The 22,841-nt window shown below is 37.5% G+C and overlaps 1 protein-coding gene across 2 annotated transcripts in view; it reads left to right on the top strand.

Annotated features, from left to right (window-relative positions):
- Positions 1-21,381, top strand: part of LOC104588728 (uncharacterized) — a 39,821-nt gene extending 18,440 nt beyond the window's left edge. The window contains exons 3-4 of one of the 2 annotated variants that reach the window (XM_010246777.3): positions 10,446-10,598; positions 21,086-21,381. In XM_010246777.3, the coding sequence (XP_010245079.1) occupies positions 10,446-10,598; positions 21,086-21,119 (187 nt within the window). In that variant the 3' untranslated portion in view covers positions 21,120-21,381. The other variant, XM_088888832.1, reaches the window with a different exon arrangement.
- The last annotated feature ends 1,460 nt before the right edge of the window (positions 21,382-22,841 follow it).

The following is a 22,841-nucleotide window of genomic DNA, read 5'->3' as shown; positions in this document are numbered from 1 at the left end:
TTCAAAAATCAAGATTGCTGTATCATTGCAACAGGAAGTCAAAGGGAAGCAAAAACCCCAAGTTGACTCAAAACCTAAAGCTACCTTTAGGTACATTCCAAAAATCCAAAGGAAATTGGGGCAAAAGGCTCTTACTTCATTGCAAGAGACTACAATGGCGACATTGATGACAAGTTATACTTGTCCACTTAGGAAGATTGACCAATCCATCCCATACACTCAATTTATTGTGTCAACTTCCCTTCCAAAAAATGGAAGAAAGAATAAAAGGTTAGTTCTCCAAAAGTTCAAGCCATTGAGTCACTACCGTAATCGTACATGTAGTGATGCAGAATCGACCTCAGCAATCCCTATGTTCATAGAATGTGAAAAGGCTATTTTCAGCCAAGAGAGGATAAAGCCACGAGTCTCTGTGTTCAAACGACTTAGAGGTTTGAAGAATATACAGAAAAATGAAAAGAAACGAGTCTCTGTTTTCAAGAGACTTGTAATTCCAAACCAAAAGGTCAACAAGGTTGTGAAAAAGAAAGAGTAACCTAACATTATCATTAAAAAGCTAGAAGATGGTGGAGAATTCAAAATAGAGGTCAATTACATCTCCACCAAAGAGCATGAATCCTCATTGGAGGATCAAGGTATGAACCCTATCCAGGATTCTAATACTTCAATGGTGCTTCAAGGTACAAACCTTAATTGTAATAATTTGCAATAGGTAATGCCTTAAGTGGATATCCCTCAATCAATTAATCTTCTCCATGAAGATGAAAAAATAGAAGAAGTCAAAGAGGCTCAACCTGCACCGTCAAAGCTTGAAGATGGAGGTCAAGCAACAGTAGATGACCTTCAAGAAATCAACCTCGGATGTGTTGAAGACCCCAAGCCTATCTTTTTCAGTGCTCTACTTACTAGGGAAGAGCTAATAATGTATGAATCTTTATTGAAAGAATACAAAGATGTTTTTGCTTGGGGATATAAAGACATGCCAGGATTGGATCCTAAAATAGCTGTACATAGATTAACTATTTCTAAGGATAAACGTCCTGTAAAACAAGCTCAACGTCGCTTCAGACCAGAGCTCACAATACAAATTGAATATGAGGTTGATAAGTTGATAGGTGCTGGTTTTATCAGGGAAGCTAAATATCCTACATGGCTTGCTAATATTGTTCATGTTAAAAAGAAAAATGTACAAGTCGGCATCTGCATAGATTTTAGAGATCTTAATGATGCATGTCCAAAAGATGAATTTCCACTACCCATTACAGAATTGCTAGTGGATGCTACTACCGGATTTAAATCATTGTCCTTCATGGACGGTTTTTCAGGTTATGACCAAATTAAAATGGCTCCAGAAGATGAAGAGCTAACTGCTTTTCGAACTCCAAAAGGGATATTCTGCTAAATAGTTATGCCCTTTGGCTTGAAAAATGCTAGAGCTACATACCAGCGAGCCATGACAGTCATATTCAGTGATATGCTCCACAACACTGTGGAATGTTATGTTGATGATTTAGTGGTGAAAACTAAGGAAAGAGAACGCCACTTAGATGATCTCAAAAGAGTTTTCGACATACTTCGAAAACACCAACTTAAAATGAACCCCTTAAAATGTGCATTTGGGGTAACTTCAGGAAAATTCCTTGGATTTATTGTCTGACATCGAGGGATTGAAATTGACCCTATAAAAATTAAGGCAATCTTAGAAATGCCTCCTCCCCAAAATTTGCGAGAATTATGCGGCTTACAAGGGAGACTTGCTTATATAAGGAGATTCATCTCCAACTTGTCTGGTAGATGCCAACCTTTCTCTAAGTTGATGCGGAAGGATGCACCTTTTATATGGGATGAAGCATGTCAGAATGCTTTCCAAAGCATAAAAAATTATTTGTTAAACCCACCAGTGCTGGCCGCACCAATAAAAGGGAAGCCATTAATATTATATATTTCAGCTTCACCAAATTCTCTTGGGGCATTGTTAGCTCAAAATAATGATAAAGGAAGGGAAAATGCCCTTTATTATCTGAGTAGAACCTTAGTTGGGGCTGAACACAATTATTTTTCAATTGAAAAGATGTGCTTAGCTTTAGTATTTGCTGTGCAAAAGTTACGACATTATTTGCTTGCACATCCAATTAGCTTAATTTCTAAAGCTTGTCCCCTCAAATATTTGCTCTCTCGGCCAATTCTAACAGGTAGACTAGCAAAATGGTCACTTATTTTATTTGAGTTCGAGATAAAATATGTTCTTTTAAAAGCAATAAAAGGGCAAGCTTTAGCTGACTTCTTAGCAGAAGAGTGCGATGTACTTCCTAGGAGTACTGATGTGCTACACCAAGCTGAACATTACAGATATATAAATGGCATTTTATATAGAAAATCCATTAATGGAATTCTACTTAAGTGCCTTTCTGGAAATGAAGTCCAACAAGCTCTCCGCGAAATACACGCAGAAGAGTGCGATGTACATCAGAATGTCCCTGAAATGGTAGGACATTTAGAAGAATTGGGCTATTTTTGGCCCACTATTATCTTAGATGCTATCTGCATCTTAAGGAATTGTGTTAACTGCCAAAATCTAAGGGGTATGTTACCAGAAGCTGTCAATGTTAACATGGTCACAGTGTACCAAGTCGAAGAAGAAACAGATTGGAGGCAACCCATTATTGATTATTTACAATATGGGAGGTTACCTACAGACCCAAAGAAAAGAGTCGATATATGTCGACGGGCCCCACGTTTCACTTATCTCGGCGACACCTTATATAGAAGATCCTTTGATGGAATCTTGTTAAGATGTCTATCTAATGAAGAGGCAAGAAGTGCATTATATGAAGTCCATTCAGGCACATGTGGAGCCCATCAAGCCAGACCAAAAGTTGCAGGCCAATTAAAAAGGTTAGATTATTATTGGCCTACTATGATTCGAGATGCAATACAATTTGCTTATACTTGCAAAGTATGTCAACTTCATGGCGATTTTATACATCAACTGCCCATGCCTCTTCATCCTACAACATTATCATAGCCATATGAGGCTTGGGGCCTAGATGTTATCGGTCCTTTTAAACCACCATCTTCTAAGTCACATTCATATATTTTGGCTACCACGAATTATTTTTCCAAGTGGGCAGAGGCAATTCCATTAAAAGAAGTTAGGGCAATAGATGTTGCCAACTTCATTCAAAACCATATTATATATAGATATGGAATTCCCTCCAAAATTATATTGGATAATGCCTCGTACTTTAAGTACAAGGCCATGATAAAGTTAGCTGAGAAATATAAATTCTAGCATGCCAAATCTGCAGCTTATAACCCCTCGTCAAATGGACAGGCAAAAGCTTTCAACAAAGTTCTTTGCAAAATACTTAAGAAGATGGTATCGAAGAATAAAAGAGATTGGCATGAACGCCTCCCTGAAGCACTTTGGGCATATCGAGCAACAGTGCGGGCAGCCACTAGATGCACACCTTATAGTTTGGTATTTGGAGCAGAAGCTCTTCTTCCTCTAGAAGTTCAATTGCCCTCTTTAAGGATTGCAACACAACTCATACATTCGGAAGAAAATGTAAAGATAAGGCTTGTTGAACTTGAGGCTCTCGATGAGAAGAGACTCATAGATCAACAAAGACTTGAAGTCTACCAAGCCCAAGTTGCAGGCGCCTTTAATAAAAGGGTGAGATATTGGTCATTTGTGGTAGGAGATTTGGTCCTAACTGTCAGAAGACCTATTGTAGTAGTCACAAGGAAAACTTCAGGGAAATTTGAACCCAAATGGGAGGGTCCATATGTAGTCACTAAAGTCTTCCCAAAAGGAGCATATGAACTCTTTGACTCTGAAGGTCAAAAGTGTAAATGGTAAATTCATTAAGCGCTTTTATGCTTAAACAAAAAGAAGGCCTAAATGAAGACCCACCGATGCCTCTTATGTGATTAAACTGACGAAACAATCCACCGATGCCTCTTATGTGGTTAAACTGATGAGATAGTCCACCAATCTCTCTTACGCGATTAAACTGTTGAGGTAAGCCCAAGAAAAACATTGGCAAAAAAAAAAAAAAGCAAACCACCAATTGCTCTTAAGTGGTTAAACTGATGAGTAAAACCACCATGTCTGCACGTGGCTAAACTGCTTAGATAAACCACCAATCGTTCTCATGTGGTTAAACTGTTGGAGCGGCACATGAACTACGTTGACTTGATCCCTAAATGGGTATGTAGGCAGCCTAATATATAGGTCCAGCCACAACAATAATGTAAAACATATATTCATTTGAATATCAATGTTATTATAAAAGTTTCTAAAGAATGTATGAACAAATCAATACATTTCAAATATCTTTAAAGAGTTGGTGTCTTTGCTCATATGAGCTAAGTAAATTCTCATAACTAGCCACACGAGCCTCATGGGCTTTCATTTGCTCCTCTCCAGCTTCCAACTTGTGAGTCTTCAATTGAGCTTCTTGCTCTTTACATTCCATGAGCTCACGGTCAAGAGCAGATTTCTCTGCTTTCAAGGCCTCATCCTTTTGTTGTTCTTCAACAAGTTGATGTCTTAGATTAGCGACATGGCATTCAGCTTCCTTGAGCTCAGCAGACAAATCAATCATTCTTGAAGTTATCTCAGAACAGTTCACAACCATGTCAGCCTGCCTCTCATGAATAGCATTAATGCGGTCAAGGCATTTCTTATAACGAGAAACAGCTTCTCGGTATTTGAGTTCATCTATACCTGAACCTTTTGCAATTTCAGCCTGGTGGGAAAGAAGGTCTTTAGATGTAGATAAAACTTTGGTCACAACATGACAGAAATTTTCCACCTTTGTCCGAAGATCGGGTGCTAGAGTCACCATTGATTGAAGTACAGAAAGGCTGTTATGGATCTCCTTATTCTTAAGGATTAATTCCCTGGGGGAGGAGTTATTTACAATTTCCAAAATTTCTTGGAAGCTGTGATTTACAAACTCCATCATACGAGACACCATGTTCCCGGGAAAGGTAGCAACAAGAACACCAATACAGTCTTCATTACCTTCTGAGGTAGGTAAACTGTCAGCAACAAGCGAAACATTTTCAACCTCAATATTCTTCTCATTACCTTCTAAGGAAGGTAACTCATTGTGGATACATGAGGTTTCTTGCGCATGGCTAGTTTCAAATTCAACATTCTTCCCACTAACCTTCCAAAGAAGGTAATTTATCAGAAGCACCATGCATCACCATTATACCACCAGAAGGGTCAATCTAATCTTCAAACATTTTGATATGATCTCCTTTAAATCCTTCTCTCTTTATGAGGTCAAAAGTTCAAATCTGAAATTGAGAATATATCAGCCTAACACCAAGGCAATCTTCAATGAGGTCAACTTGACCTAATCTCTTTATGAGATCAAAATGATTTTCAAGTAAAGGTGTATTTTAAAAAAAAAAAAACTTATTTCTTTGTGAGATCAATTTAATCTTCAGATCAAAGCAACCTCTTTATGAAGTCAAACACTTGGCTTAATCTCTTTGGGAGATCAAAATGATCTCTTAAAATTGATTTCTGCAGTCCCCAAATCAAATCCTTCTCTCTTTTCAAAGCTGAAATTGAGAACATATCAGCCTAAGACCAAGGAAGTCTCCAATTAGGTTCACTTAAAAAAATCAAAATGATTTTCAAACAAAAGAAAATCTCCTTAAATTGATTTCTGTAGTCAAATATTTTGATATAATCTCTTATGATATCAGTCTTTGATCTAAGAGAAGAGATCAGATTTTCTTATGATTGATTTCTGTCGTTGATTCTCTTATGATATCAGTCATTGATTTCTGTAGTCAAATATTTCTTCTTTTTCTAAGTTTGATCTCTTTTATGAGATCAGATGTGAAATTGATCCCTGTAATGAGCGAGGGGGTCATGTGTGAGAAGCCCTTAATCAAATGATCATCAGTACTAAAAGAAGCTTTAGTACTAAAAACAGAGTGAACATACCTGAGAGAGAGAGAGATTTTAATTAGCTAAGAGATTTTCACTTGATAAGGAAGCTCTGCTATATTTTGTAGCAGACATGTTGTTTCTGATGCAGTGGCTATACTGCGATGTTGGTTTTAGATAAACAGCAGATATGCTGTTTCAGCAGATAGGCTGATGCAGTGATTATACTGCAAATCTTGATTTTAATAAACAGCAGATACGCTGTTTCAACAAATATGCTGATGCAGTGATTATACTGCAAAACTGGTACACTGTTTCAGCAATATGCTGATGCAGTAATTATACCGCAAAACTGGATTTAAATAAACAGTAGATACACTGTTTCAGCAGGCATGCCGATGCAGTAATTACACTGCAAATCTTCTTTAAATAAACAGCAGATACGCTGTTTCAGCAAATATGCTGATGCAGTGATTATACTGCGAATCTTGGCTTTAATAAACAGCAGATATGCTGTTTCAGCAAACATGCTGGTGCAGTAATTATACTGTGAATCTTGGCTTTAATAAACAGCAGATATGCTGTTTCAGCAAACATGCTGATGCACTAATTATACTGCGAAATTGGCTTAAAAAAAAGAACAGCAGATATGCTGATGTGGTACTGCAAACTTGGCTTTAAATAAACAGTAGATACGCTGTTTCAGCAGACATGCTGATTCAGTGATTATACTGCAATAATCCATTGAAGAAACAAGTGAAGCTTTCTCTTGAAGCAATAAAAAAATATATATCAAACCTGGTTTGGGGTTTTTTTTCTCCCCAAGAGAAGAGAAAAATCTCTCTTTGTTCATCCACCACTTCAGAAAACAAAGAAAACTCTTTGTTTAATCACAGATTGTGAAGAGAAGACAAAAAGTCCCTTGTTGAAAGATTTCAGCAGCTCCTTGACTTGAAAACTGAAGGAGAGGTTTCCCTTTCTCTCATGAACCGTAGAGAGCTTGTGAAACAAAAAAAAAAAAAAATAGAGGCTGGAATGCCAGCCCATGCCTTTTATAGCCAAAATCAGTCTTAGTCCTAATATGATTAGGATTGTTCATTAGGGTTAGGGTTAATAACAAAGGCTGGGGCGTGCAGCCCACTTAACAGCTTTATAACAACTTATTTGTGGACCTATTTTAAGTTTAAATAAGAAATTTTAAAATAGCCCACTTACAGCTTTTAGTTGGACCCAAGTACACAGCCTTAGCCCATTTAGTGGCTTGACAGTAAGCCATACGTGGGCCTCATAACAACTCATGATACAGCAGCCCATTTAGGCCCATTAAGTTTAAGCCCAAGCCTCTTTAAATAAATTAAGAGGCTGGGACCACTTCTAAAAAGGGGTTAAATGCAAAGAAAGTTAAACCCAAGCCCTTTTAAATACATTAATAGGTTGGGACCACTTCTAAAAGGGGGTTAAATGCAAAGAAAGTTAAGCCCAAGCCTCCTTAAATAAATTAAGAGGCTGGGACCACTTCTAAAAGGGAGTTAAATAAAAAGAAAATGTAATCAAATAAAACCCTCTTAAACATATAAAAAGAAAATATAAGTCCAAAATCATAATAAGCCTTCAAATTTTGCCCCTTACAATATCTCCAATTCAATTCAAATTGACCATTAATACCCTTAAGGGCCCACCTGATGTTTAATTAAAATTATTCATCAACTAAAACAAAATAAAAAAAATAATAAAAAAAAGGGAGTAAATCACATCCATCTTTGGATGCTATAAAAAAAAAGAGACCTATTCAGAATCCTATTCAGATTAGGACTCTTCTGTTCCAAAAATGAAAAAAAAAACTAATTACATGATTATTTACAAAAAAAAAACCTACTAAAGCCAGGATTCCTCCACGAATCCTACTTAAATTAGGACTCTTATTTTATGAGCCTACAAAATGATTGTCTTGGTCAAAAACAACTCGGGATCAAGATTTAAGGGTGGATCAAAGATATATTGATAAAACCAAAGAGTCCTACTTCAACCAGGACTCTTCCAACTGTGAAAATCTGTGATTAACCCTCAAATACTCAAATCAAACCACACAATTAATAACATCAAGCATAACAAAATCGAAAGTCCTAGTTGCACTAGGATTTCTCAATTAAACAAGATGAGCAACTATAAAGCCTCATCAAATCAATCAAATAGTTAGATTATATCAGATTTTGTCTAATGAAAGATATTGCAAGAGTCCTGATCATACTATGACTCTTCCAATTTTGGCTCAATTCTTTTTCTAACGATAAAACTTTCATAAGTTTTGACTTTAACTGCTTTTTTGAGCCCTGTATGCCCCATATTCTAGGATTCTGGGCCTACAGTGCTCAAGGGGGCACTGTTAAAGTCATTTTTTTTTATTCAAATAATTTGCAATAAGTGGGCTAGCTAGTCTACTAGCCAAATCATTAAAATTATAAAAAAGTATCTTGTATGGGAGTCCCCCCTCTTAAGTGGGGAGTTCTCTCTCTTTAAGTGGGAGGGACAGGTGTCCTTCACCTAGGAAGAGGGGGTAGTTACATAACCACCCCACTCCCTATTTAAGCTCCTTAAGGGGAAGCTAGATACACACAGAGAGACTCTTTGGAGAAAATTTTCACAAGAGATTCTTAAGAAAAGAAAAGATAAGGAGAGAAGAAAAGAGAAGTGCTCAAGGGAAGGCAAGGAAGGAAAAATCTCACTAATACAAGTAGAGAAAAGGAAAGTCCTCTCTGTGAATACTTCCTATTTATGCCTTCTGCTATGCATCCTTCTTTCTCTCCCTTTTGTTATTACTTATGAGAAAGGAAAAAGAGGGAAATAAACCATCTACAACCAGGTGCCTTTACTTGGTTGATTATGGTCCCTCTTTCAAGACAAAGTTAGGGATTAAACCATCTACAGTCTAATTCTCGAAGACTCATTATGGTTCCCTTCAAATGAAAATTTAGAGTAAGGGGGAATGAACCATCTACAACCAGGTGCCTCTACTTGGTTGATTATGGTCCCTCTTTCAGGACAAAGTTAGGGAGTAAACCATCTACAGTCTAAATCTCAAAGGCTGATTATGGTTCCCTTCAAATGAAAGTGAAAAATGGAGGGATGAAAATCGTTTACAATCAAATATTCAATTTGGTTGACTACGGTTCCCTTTTTGTATTTAAAATTCCAAGGAGTAAGGCTGTCTACAATCAGAATTTCATCTGATTGACAACAACTTATTATGAAGAAAGGAATGAGAAGGAAATTTTCTTTGTATTAAAGAAAAGAGAAATGTATTGCTGTATAGTTTCTCAATTGTATTTTCTTCTTCTTTCTTCTCATTCTTGTACACCTGATGTAAAAGAAAAGCAAATGAAAAGTTCTTTTTTAAGTATCCTATTGTTCTTTTCTTTTGTTCTATGCGTTCATTTCTCCAAGTCAGAATCAAAAGGTGTTCTCTACTTTCTTGTGGGGACGTAATTAAGGGGAACAATCCATATGATTCCCTGAATGGGCCTTACTCCAAAATAATAAAAACTCAATCACTTGATTGAGTGAATTATGTTGCATGAGAATTTATTAAAATTTTCACACCAAGGGGTAATCCTAAATATCTCAAGGGCCACTCTCTCCCCTCACAACCTAAAGATTCTGCCATAGCCCTCATATCATCTCCTTCTACATTGATTCCAGCTATTAAACTTTTAGACCAGTTAATCCTCTTCTTCTTTTCTTCTTTTCCTACTACAAAATCACGGGATTTCCCCCTATATTTTCTGAATTTTATTATTTTTTTCTTCTTTTTTTCTCATGGATATGTTGATTTTCTATACTTCAATATGAAGTTTAATACTTTTTAATGAAAATCATAGATAACTATTAAGGATAGATGGTCGCTAGTTGCCATGCAACCTAGGAAACTACCCTAGGGTTCATGGTTTTTATTTAAAAAAATCATTACCTAGGTGATTAGGTGACAAGGTGCCCCCTGTTGCATAGCCTTGCCTTGGCGCCTTGAATACTATGACACTGTATTGCCAGTAGGAATTAGGACTGGAAACCTTGTTGGTCTCAGCTTCTAGGGTGTGGAGATAACCTACAAGTCTAATAGCTTCTGACAAGGTGCTCTCTGTTTTCACGGTATAGCATAATCAAACAGATTGTTCTTTCTCTATTCTTAGTAGCTGCATCTTGGACTCAGGTAATAAATCATGTATGCTGGACCTTATTATCCAGCTTGATGAAATAATTTCCTACTGCTTGAATAGTGATTCCTAATGTTTCAAAATAAAAATATCATACATATGCAAAGTGGCAGTGGCAGAGATGTTGGCAATAATTATGTTTGAGGGCCTTAAACCCTTAATTATGAAAATGCACTGGTCCCACCATTGTCCTTGTGCTTGCCTTTTTTTTTTTAATTATGTACTGTGATTTATGAGAATTTGTATCATAATGTTTACTTGTCGAGAGGTGGTGGAAATTGGCAATAACCCATTCACTAATGCAACTTTTGTAACTGCAGATTGAAGCTTTGGCTTTTCCTAGCATATGTTGTATCGTTTGTGTCTCTAGCAGCATCTGTGGGCCTACTTGTACAGGATGCACTTGTGAAAACTGGTCCTTCGACATGGACAGGCACTGCTGGTGTCTTGCAGTGTGTATTGGTATTAATCAGGTATATTTATTTTCATGATTCCTTTATAATCACGTGTTAACACACTTAATATTGGTGTGCATGCATGAATGTTCTCTAAATGGGTCAGTTAAGTCTCTCGTAATGCATAAGCCAATGTGGAATTGGGGATTTCTTCTTTTTTATGTACAGATAATAGGTTTGTTGCTGTAGTTTTTTAGAAGCTTTTTTTAGTCATTAGTAGTTTCCTAATTGCATTAGGAGTTGGTTTTCCTAATTGGATTGGGAGATTGTTTTCTAATTGGATTTTAAGTTACTTTAGTAAATTGCAATTGAAGGTTTCTGTTTAAGGTAGCAATAGGGAATTGAAAAAGGTGGAAAGAGAATTTTTTATCAATGTCGGAGGTAGGTGATCAGATGGTGTGGATTAGTTAGGGATGGAAGGTTGTGGAGATGACTTTGGTGTGAATAAGGCTTCATTGACCAGTTTGTGCAGTTCCCTTGTAAGGATGTATAAGTGGATAGTTTAGAAGATGTTTTCAGGTTTTCTTTTGGTTTTTGTTCATTATGTAATTGGGGGCTAAAGATTGCTTTGAAAGTTGGGGTGCTCATGGTGTTATCTTCTAACCATTTAGCATCTTTTTTTTTTTTTTTATCAAAAGTTTCTTTTTACTTTCAAACAAAAAGTTAAGTCAGATTCACATTCATCTAGTAGGATTTGTCTTATTCCTTGTCCCAAGTCAACCTGAATTTTAGCCAAAGTCCTAGTGCTTATCCAATTAGGATTTGTCCTATGCATCTGTTAGTTGATTTTGAAGTAGGAAAGCAAGGGAAAAGGGCTACCTTACCCTCCTCTCTTTGCCTATATTCTTAGGGCCTTTTCTTTTTCCTATAGAAGTTAATATTAGGTTAAGCAGAATATTAGGGTGGTTGTTTTTAGGAGAAGAGTTTATGAGAAAAATGTTCTGGGAATTGGAGGAAAGATATCCTTTGAATGAAGAAAGCTCTTTTGGGGATACTTGAATGATAGAGTTTTGTTAGGATCATTTGAATTGGGTGTTTTTTTTGTGGGGGGGGGGGGGATGTTTTGGACTTTTGAAGTTTGTTTTGGGTCTTGTCTGTTTTGTTTGTTGTTTGTAAGGGTTGGGGAGGTAAAGTTTTCATTAAAGAGGGGGTGGAGGGTTCTAGTGGTGTGGGTTTTGGGTTTTGATCTGTGGCTGATCAACCCCATCCTAGAGCTTTTCCAACCTGATTATTGGACCCACTATCAACCCCCCTCAAATCTGTTTTAGGCTTGTAAAGTGGGATTTTCTAAGCATCCATTATCAAATGAAACGGATGTGGCTTATCTATACCATCCACTAGATGAGGTTCATTTGGGTTTATATGTGCTTACTTCCCAAGTGGATAACAGCTCCATACAATCCCTGAACTTTTGTGATTAAGTATCCTTTCAAAAAAAAAAAAAAAAAAAAACTATTGGAACATTTCCCAAGAGATGAAGATCTATTTAGCTTTCCTTTTTATTCTTTTTGATTTAATTCAATACTTATAGACCACAAACTGTTTTTTTTTTTGTAAAAGGTAAGGTATTTTATTAAATCAAATAACAGTACAAAGGAGCCTAGGCCAGTAAAGGCTCCCTAGAGCCACCTCAGATTACAAATGCATCCAAGTCTGAGAACTAAACAACAATCTCAAATTCTGATTTTTAAATTCCTCCGTTGCCGACACCCAAGACAGTAGTTTACCCACAGCTTTCTGCACCATTTCCTCTGGAGATTTAGCTTTGCCCTGAAAAATTCTGTTATTTCTTTCAATCCAGATAGTCCAAAGCACTGCATCCGGAATAGTTTTCCAAACCAAGGTTCCTTTCTTGCTGAGACCCTCAGTTTTCCAACAAAACAGCAGATCCTTCACAGAATTTGGCATTATCCAACTGACTTCCAAGGCCTGAAGGAAATGCCTCCAAATATGACTCGAGACTGGGCAATGTAAAGAAAGATGTTCAATAGTTTCTGCTGCCCCACCACACAAGCCACATGACATGTCCAAAATCTGAATGCCACGTTTCACTAGATTAACTTTGGTTAGACACTTATTTAAAGCCATTGTCCAGAGCAGAAACTTCACTTTAGAAGGACTAATTGAGTTCCAAACCTGCCTAGCCGGAAAGTTCCCCTGACCTGAACTTATCAACTTACTGAACATAGACTTTACAGTGAACCTGCCATCAGCCTCCCATTTCCATCTCCAAGCATCCTCCTTGTTCAAGTCACTCTGGTTATGAAGCAGGCCCAACAGATTTGCATACTCTTCAACTTTCCAATCAAAGAGGCACCTCTTACAAATTAGATTCCAACTGAAAGAGTTACCAGAGGCATTGAAATTCTCAGCCACCGAGGAATCCTGATTTACAGAAATTTGATAGAAGAGAGGAAAGGCATCTTCCAGACACACTTCAGAACACCAAGAATCTTTCCAAAATTTAATTCTTTCCCCATTTCCCAATTTATATCCGATTCCTTCTTCAAATAAAATAGAGTTCTTCAAAATACCTGTTCAAATGGAACTTATCCCTCTTGAAATAGGAGATTTGGATCTCCAATCACCCCAATCCACTCCATATTTGTCCCCGATCAGCTTTCTCCACCATGCATTTCTTTCATTTGCAAATCTCCGGGACCATTTACACAGGAGGGCAGAGTTGAACTTATTCAATTTTCTTATTCCCAACCCACCAACTTCCTTAGGAAGACACACTTGGTCCCAATTTACAACATGAACCTTCTTCTCCTCCTCCCAACCTCTCCAAAGAAAGTTTTTCTGTATTTGCTCCAATCTATTTGCTACTTTGGAAGAAATAGGGAAGAGGGAGAGGAAATAAGTAGGCAGGTTAGAAAGAGTGCACTTAATCAGTGTAACTCTCCCCCCGAAAGAAAGATATTTAGCTTTCCAAGATGCCAATTTCTTCTCCATTCTTTCAACCACTGGAATCCAAATCTCAGAGGAAGTACATTTAGCTCCAAGAGGAAGCCCCAAGTATTTGACCGGAAGATGGGCAGTCTGACAAGCCTTAACTTCTGCACAATCCTCTAGATTTGTAACATGACCTATAGGGATGATCTGAGATTTACTCAAGTTTACCTTGAGGCCAGGCACCACCTCAAACCAACTCAAAATTCCAAGCACCACCTCCAGCTGACTTGGTGAAGCATCAACAAAACAAAGTGTCGTTAGCAAATTGAAGAATATGAACTTTTTCCTTGCCCGGTGCAATTGCAAAGCGATCCCAAAGCCCATTCTCAGCAGCCTTCTTGCTAAAAAGAGTTAGAATTTCCATGACACAAATGAAAAGTAGGGGGAGAGAGGGTCACCTTGCCTCAAACCTCTAGTGCTTCCAAAAAACCCCGTTGATTGTCCATTAACTAAGATGGAGAACTTAGGAGTCTTAACACAAACTCTGATCCAGTTTCTCCAAAGCTGCACAAAATTCATTTTCTCCAACACCAGGTCCAAACAGTGCCAGTTAACATGATCATAAGCTTTTCCAATATCAAGTTTACACATAACACCTGGGTTCCCCTCTCTTCTTCTGGATTCCAGCAATTCATTAGCAATGAGAATTGAGTCAACCATCTGTCTACCCGGGACAAAAGCACTTTGATTGCAAGAAATAACACTGCCTAACACACACTTCATTCTTTCTGCCAAAACTTTAGCCAAGATTTTGTAAAAACTGTGCAAGAAACTAATGGGCCTAAAGTCCTTTATATTGACAGCCCCCTCAATTTTTGGAATGAGAGTGATGAAAGTTGCATTCAAGCTTCTTTGAAATGAGGCATTAGTATGAAATGCCTGGAACACCTGCATCATATAGACCACAAATTGTTAATTTGGATTTGTTGCATTAGCCGTTGAGCTGAAATGTCCATGAATTGGAAGTGATCAAGGGAATATGTGAATCCTTGTGACTTTAGAACAATATACGGACGTTTCATGTCATGCCCTTCAGGAGATGGAGAAAGCAATTGCTAGAAGTGAGGAATGCTAGAATCGGAGGAGTTGTAATGGCTTGCTTCAATACTTGATGGTGGTCAAGATGAGAAAGGTGGCTGTGAAACCGAAGAAGATGTTTGCAGTTGATTTAGGCTGCTGGAAAGAAGCTTGGTGGGTCGTTTCATTAACTCTAACCCAGATGTGGAAATTGTGGGAGATTGGGATGTTGCTGAATGGCATCCAAAGAAACCTTTCTAGGTTAGGAAGTTGAGTGCTGGCTTCTTCCTTTTTACCTCAACAGCGAGGGGGAGGCAATCGACATCTTAAGGAGAGAACAAAACCAGATTCAATCTCCAGACCTTAGGATTGGAAGATGGAATCCTCGTATAGGAGCAATCCGAGATTTTGGGCCTTCAAGCTTGGTGTGGATTAACACATTTGGAATTCCTTTACATGCCTGGTGTTTTCTAACTTTTGTAGTGGGAAATGCGTGCGGAAGAGTTTACAGTTGGGGCGGGTAAACAATCTGGAGTTGTGGAAGAATGATCTAAGTAAGAGTTTACAGTGATATTGATAAGGGCGTGAGACAAACAGATGGACTGAAGGGGGAGCGATGGAGGTTGAAGATGAGGGTATTTTGGGAATTGTAAAAAGAGTAGTTTGCATGGGGCAGGTTCGCTGGGTCTTAATGAATGTGGAGGCTGCAAGTTTTCAAGAATAAATGAAAGATGTGGGGCCCATCCGAAGTTGAATAAAGAAGATAATAAGATGGGCTTTGAACAGATAGGCTGAAGGGGGAGGGATGGAGGTTGAATATGAGGGTGTTTTGGGAATTGTAAAAAAAGAGTAGATTGCTTGGGGCAGCTTTGGCAGGTCTTAATGAATGTGGATGCTGCAAGTTTCCAAGAATAAATGATGATGTAGGGCCCATCTGAAGTTGAATAAAGAAGACGATAAGGCAAGCTCTTTTTTTTTTCACGGAACAAAGGTGGTGGTGGGGAGATTGTAGTTAAGGGGTAGTGGAGGGCCATAAGGAAGTAAGGGTGGGTTTGATAAGGAAGTGGAAAACATTTTGAACTTGGAAGTTGAAGAAGTGGCTCGAGATGGGAGACATGATGAAGGATTGACTGGGCCTCACTCTTTGAAAATAAAGTTTAAAGATGGGCATAAGTCTTAACACTCAACAAATTTAAAGGTTGATAAAATGAAATGCCCAAAGACTAAGAAGCTTGGGGTTTTGATCAAAAGGTTCTAGCATGAGGAATGAAAGGGAGAGGGGGAAGTAGTGGTTGGAAGGACTGGTGTGGAGTTGGGTTGAAGAGGAAGACCTAAGAGAAGAGTTTGAGTGAAGCCGTGGCGGCGACCACTAAGAAACTTCAGGGTTAAGAAATCTTCAAATTGTTCACATTTTTTTTGATCAATAAGATAATATTTTATTAGAGTTGGATAAGAAAGTTACAACAGGGTGAGAAAGAAGAATGTTGAAGTTCTTGAGTCGGCTGATGGTGTGTTGGTTACTACTTCTGAAGAAAAGGTGGATGGATTAGGAAGCTTGCCTATTGAGGAAAGCATTGAAAGAGAAGTAGCGGTTGGTAAAAGGCTGGGCCTGTTTTTTGGGGTGGTGAGGAGTTTGCTAGAAGAGCCTTTGAGGAGTTTGAGAGATTGAGGAAAGAAGAAAGGTTGAAAAACAGAGGCTGGGGAAGGTGGCGAGATCTGGAACGAGGATGATGAAAGGCAAGAGGAATTGTTTGAGGGGCATGACTAGGGAGATGGTTTTTTCTTGATGCCATATTGGCTTCGGTGCAATTGGTGGCGTGTGGGAGTCTTTTGGGTTGAGAATTTTGGGATGCTTCTGTGGCTATCAATTGAGTCTGGTGGCTCTCTGGTTTTTCGAGTTCTTGTTTTGAGGCTGTTGTAAGCTTTTGTCAGTTGCTGGTCAACTCTTAAGTAGTGGTGTCTTTCCCTTGGGCGATATCTTATCACCTTTCTCATGTACTATTCTTTTTTGTTTTTTATTGATTTTTTTCTTTTACTATAAAAAACCCTTTTGGTTATCAGCTATTGCGTCCATATGTTAGACTCCTGAATCCTCTAAATCTCTTTTAATGATTCTAGCAGATGGCAGGTGCCAGCACCATATCTATGTGTCCATGGGGGTGCACATGTCATATCCATCCCCATTATTATTTTTTGATGATTAATGGAATGACTTTTATTCATTATAAAGGAAACTTTGCTGTCCAAAAATGGGTAGCAGGCGAAATACAAATACAGCAGCAAGCTGATAAGTCTTACTCAATTATTGTCATTAACCAGTGTTTGCAAGGTGATCCTAGGTCCCAGACATCCAGTCTTAAAGCTTCCCTAACTGAGAATCTTGATCTCCATGGGCCTCCTTTACTGTGCACTGCCAAGAGACTACCACTTGACTCCCTTTCTATGATTAAATCCTCCCCAGTTATTCATTTGTGCAAGCTTTAATCCTTGTATTATCACCATCAATTCTGCACTTAGGGATTCACCAAGTCCTGCTGGACCAGAGAAGCTAAACCTTACATGGCCTTCTTCATCCCTAATCACCCCACTGATACATGAAACACTGGGGTTATCCAGGCTACATCCATCACAATTTAATTGTAGCTGGCGGACTCTGGAGTTGGGTAATCCTACCATCTGAGCATAACAAAACTTCTTGTTTACTCTACAGTCTTGACCAAATTTCTATATCTCAAGATAGCAAATGGAGCATTTAATTAGATGGTTTGTGTTTGATTGAGCTTCTAAAATGCTCTATCTATTGGTCGGACACTTTGGATTACCTTGGCAACCCATTTCTTGTTATGGGGCTTAACCTACTATTTACTGACAAGATGCATAGCCTGTATCACTTATCAGTTTGTATGCATTGTGAGAATCCTATTAAGCTTTGTATATTTTGTAATAGTCTCTGGTATCCTTATCAAGTATGAAGGGATTTCTTCATAACAGACCCCTTTTCCTTTCAACATACAGAACAAGAATAGTGGTTTGTGATCATTTGGGGAGAATAATGTGGAATGATAACTTTGCCTAATTGTTATTTATAGATTTTATGGTTTTGCTGTCATCGTATCTCTTGCGGGATGGGAACCTCTTCCTCACCTGTTTCTTTTCTCTTATTAATAAATTTCACCTTCAAAAAAACAGAAATCCAAGAAGATGAGATTATCTTGTTTTCTTGGGTGTTGTATTGTCAGATTAGTAATAGAAATTAAGAGTAGATATTGGAGGGCAGAATGGGTAGAAGCTTAGAATATTGTGGTTACCATTCTTGATGGTGAAGGCCACCAGAAGTTTTGGGCAAATTTGCTCCCATTTTTGTGTGTTCCTTTATCTATTTTACTCTAATGGGCTCAGGATGCACTGGTGCAGAACAACTGAGAATTGAATCTGAGCATGTTGTAGCCTGTAGGTACTCCAATCAAGGATTTGGTTGCATGAGTTGGACATGTACCTGAGCCTTCACATGAGCTGTGTTTGTGTCAAGGCATATAGTGGCTGACTTCTGCCAGCTTGATCAACTTGAAAACTGTAAATATAGCGTCTAACTTTCTGGCTTGGGTCTGCTTGATGATCAACCTTACAAGTTGGATACTGTAAATATAGCATCTAACTTTCTGGATTGGGCCTGCTTGATGATCAACCTTACAAGTTTGATAGAGAACCGGAAATATTGCTTTCCTGGGGGTCCCCACATTGGACTGCCTGTTCAATAGAGTTGTTTCTTTACTGAGTTCTACCAGAAGTAGGAATTGAGAATGTTTTTATTTAGCTCTTCTAGGAAAATAAGATATAATATGAGCAGGAGCTTTATTTTATGATGAAATTTTCTTTTTCTTCTCTCTCTCTCTCTCTCCCTCTCCCTCTCTCTCTCTCCCTCTCTCTAATTTGGGTTGTAAGAATTAATTGTGGAGCTTCTGCCCCTATCTTTTCCTGTTCTTGTTTTTGCATTTTGCAAATTTATCTGTTCTATCTTGTGGTGTTGGTGGCACTGTCAAGAAAAGTATATGACGAAGTCCAAGTTTGTTAATAGTTTAAACCAACTTCTGTGAGCTATATCAACCCTGCAATCTCTCTACTACTTGGTCATGTTAATTTTAGCCACTAGTGCTACTCTAATTATCCAGCTCATTTTACTTTTTCCATTAATCGCAAGTGGTTGTCTCCATTTCTCTCTTAATGGCTACCAATCTACCAGCCCTAAAATGACTTTATTTCTTGTTACTAACCCTCTGGTCTCTTCTACTCCTTGTTCAACTATCAACAATATACACTCTTAACTCCAAGAATTTAATGCCTAAGAGCATGCAAAATAAGCAACAAACAATGATGCAATAAAATCTGAAGTTTTATCAATGTTCTCCTTGGTTGGCCTAAATTTTGTAAAACCTTGGTTTAAGCAATAAACAATGAAGTGAAGCAATAAAAAGATGAAGTTTCAACAATTTTCTCTTTGGTTCGCCTATGATCTGAAAATTGTAATCATATTGTAAATCAAAAGGGGCTTGAATCGAATTATATTGCTCAATGCACTCCACTAAGTTGCACATTGTATATGAAATAATGGTATAAATATGACTGCAACTTGGGCCGGGTTAGCCTGAAAAACCTGAAAAGTCAGGTTGGGTTGATGTTTGGGTTAGGGTTGACTTTTGTCAACCCAATTTCACTTTGGGTTGGGTTAGGGTTGACCTCTCAGGCAACCTGGCCCAACCTGAAATTGGCTCTTTTATTACTAATGTACATTTGTAATATGGTTCTATCTTAACTCTTACAAAAGTCATTGGTGATTTTCATTTTACGTAATTTTGATTTATTATATCTGATTTCATGTTCAGGATTTCAGATGTTTAATATTAGATCTCTTAGTTAAAGACTAGGAAAACTTTAGGTTGTGTTTGGTTTGAAGGAAAAGGTAGGGAAATCTATACAAAGTTTGTAAAGGTTTCCCTACCTTTCCCTACTTTTTCCTTCAAAACATAGCCTTAGAGATTTTACAAAATTTTAAGAGGGTGAGAGAAGGTCGGGCTGGGCCAGTGGGCCCAACCTGATCCCAAATTAAACTTTGGGTTGGGTTGGATTGGGTTATGGTTAAGGGATTTTAGGTTTGTTAGGGTTAGAATTTCCTGGGGGGGGGGGGGTTCAAAACTTTGGTTTGGGCTAGGTTTGACCCAATCCAACCCAGCCCGACTTGCACCCCTAGAGTGTAAAACAGTAGACATGTTACTTTAAAGCATTCTGATAGGGAGAAAATCTTGGCTGTTTGGAAAAAGCTTCCTGCACATGACATGTTTACTGAACTTAGTTCTCTATTTGTCTTTTTAATCGAAGAATATTGATTGCAATTAGTCTTTTACCCTACATGCTGTTTACATGTCATCCGCATGAAACTCGAACAAACCAGGCTATTTTTTCCAAACAACCAAACTTATCCCTCTGCTGGGATTGTACCATACCCCTGGGTTGCTTTTGTTGAAAAGCAAAATGTTTTTTTTTTTTTTTTTATGATAAATGGTTTCCAAGGGACTGGCAATTAGGGTTCGTTACGTGCTTAAAGTTTTGTTTTCAGAGTTTTCTTATCTTCCTCCTCTAGATGGATAGTTTGGGACAGAACCAGCAATTTCATAGATGTCATGTGGCATGTCAACTGAGCTATGGGATCACGCCTAATAAAGTTGATTATAGTGTTATTCTTTGCCATAAAGCTTGCTATTTGTTTTTTGATAAATCTATAGAAAAGGGGCTACACAGAACCCGGGGGCTGCAGAGTTGTGACGATACTCCAATTTGCCTTCTAATCTCTTGAGCAAAGACCTGCAATCCATGATTATTGACTTCACTCTCCATGGGGGATCCACATAGTTCTTTAGACAGTGACCTGCAATCCTCGATTATTGACTTCACTCTCCATGGGGGATCCACAGAACAAGTTTGGTATTGTCGTCAATAGTGATGTTCTTGTTAATGAAATTAAGGGCCACAGTGTGGGCTTTTCCATGCAGCCCATGCTTCGGCCACAAAGCTTACTATGCAATCTCTCTCTCTCTCTCCCCTCCTTCGGACTTGAAGATTGGGTTACTTTTTCAATTAATTGAAAGCAAACTATTGAAGTCTTCCTGTATATTATTTTCAGTGCTTTCATTTTGAGAATCAAGCTTGCCATCTTATCGTTGTTAGGACAGTTTTGTTTTACTGATATAAAATAACGCACAAGCACACACACACCCACACGTGCATACATATGTCCTCATGATGTAAAATCATCATTTTCATTGTTTTATTTTACCTACCTAGTCATCATCTTCACCAGCTATCATCATAATCATTATTCACTGGGGGTACAACTTCGGTGGGCTTGTGTTGAACATTACTAAAAATTTCAAGGGTCCTTGCCTGAGGGCCCGAGCCCGAAGGGTACCCAACTTGGACACCTATCATTATCATTTTGGGGTTGTATTTGACCATACTAACTGTTTTATGAATTTGTGCAGTGGACTAATGTACTGGACGTCTCATTGGGATTAGGTTGGTGAGACAGACAGCCTTCCATTTGACAGAGGCATGTACATCCTAGATGTCTAATTGGCGACAAAGAAATATCTCAATCTGTAATTCTTCCCGGTGCTTGAGAGGGGTAGTTTCCTGTAAATGTTTGTGTTCACGTCTTTGTGCCTGTTTGTAAACCCAATTATTCAAATGACCCTGTTGAAAACGACTCACTCTTATTGAATTTGACACTTGCGGTGATTCCTTGTAAAATTGGAATTCAATGGGGGTGCCTTGAAGATATTTGATTGGTCAAGTCATCCAGCTTTTTTGCCGTCTGACAAATTTTTGAACGATAAAATGATGGATCACTGTTTAGGTGTGTAAATGGCTGGGAAGTGGAATCCTGAATGATGCTAAACTTCTGAACTTGGAGCGTAAGGTAAGGTGTTTCTAGCTTGGGCCTTTGTCTTATTGAACACTGATCTCGACTGAAAGACCAGTCTGGTTCTGCATGACATCTAGGGATGGTGCCATGGATGTCTCTTCGGATCTATTCTAGTAGGCTTTCTGAAGATGGAAACCCCATGCGAGTTGGCAACTTGGAATGGATGCAGATGGCGGAAGGATATTAGGCAGCGTTACTAGGTTAGATTGGTCCAGTAAATTACTGGGTCTGGAGTTCTGGACCACTGGTCCACTGACAGGGTGGGGGCTGGGTTGGCATTACTGCCTCTGCCGACAGAGTTTGGATCTTCTCCTCACATCAACCTCATATCATGTTCCAGCTGCACATTGGGAACAAGGTTCAAAGTATCAGAATCGTCAAGTGTATCGGAAGACATATTGGAATGCGTCTCGGATATGCATGTATATCGGAGAAAAAATAAGATACGCTTGGAAATACTATAAATACTTTAATAAATCATAAAAATACATCAACAACACTAAATATAAGACTTCAATGAGATATATACACATTAAATTAATATATTTTAATTATTTTATGAAAAATATATTGTAGTTTTATAATTTCATTAAAAATCCTATATAATTTAATAAATTATAATTCTTAAGTTTTAATGTTTTATGGGATGGGAAAAACCCAACTCTCCTATCCAATCATAAAAATGCATTGGCACAACTTCTAAGTGAAAATATAATTAATAAATATTTATTATCTATTATTTATTTTTAAAAATTATAAAAAATAAATAAACATTATATAATATATTCAAAAAATAGTTATTAAAAAAAATTCAATTGCTTTGTGGATATGATAGATCATCCATAGAATTATAATATATTCAATCATTGTGATCAAATGATAAAATATAATTAATTAATTAATTACTTTTAATTCTAAAAAAATGAAAAAAAATTATTAAATAAGAAATTTCAATTGGTTTGTGGATATGATAGATCATTCATAGCATTATAATATATTCAATTGTTGCGATCAAATGATAAAATATAATTAATTATTATATATTTTTTAAATATAAAAATATAAAAAAATTAACAAAATAAAGAAGAAATTTCAATTGCTCTATGGATATGATAGATAAATCCATAGATCTAAAACATATTTAGTCTTTATAGGCAGAGAAAAAATTACATTTTCAATTTTTTTTTGTTAATTTATATTTCTCCAAATATCCTCATGAATTTTCCATAAATCTATTGATAACATAAAAAAAAGTTGTGATTTTGAATGTAAAAAATGTAGATCAACATAAATTTATACATTCAATAAAAAAA

This window comes from Nelumbo nucifera, chromosome 5 (genome assembly GCF_055504915.1).
Source record: "Nelumbo nucifera cultivar China Antique chromosome 5, China Antique-T2T, whole genome shotgun sequence".
Lineage (NCBI taxonomy): Eukaryota > Viridiplantae > Streptophyta > Magnoliopsida > Proteales > Nelumbonaceae > Nelumbo > Nelumbo nucifera.
This window is presented reverse-complemented; position numbering and strand designations above follow the sequence as displayed.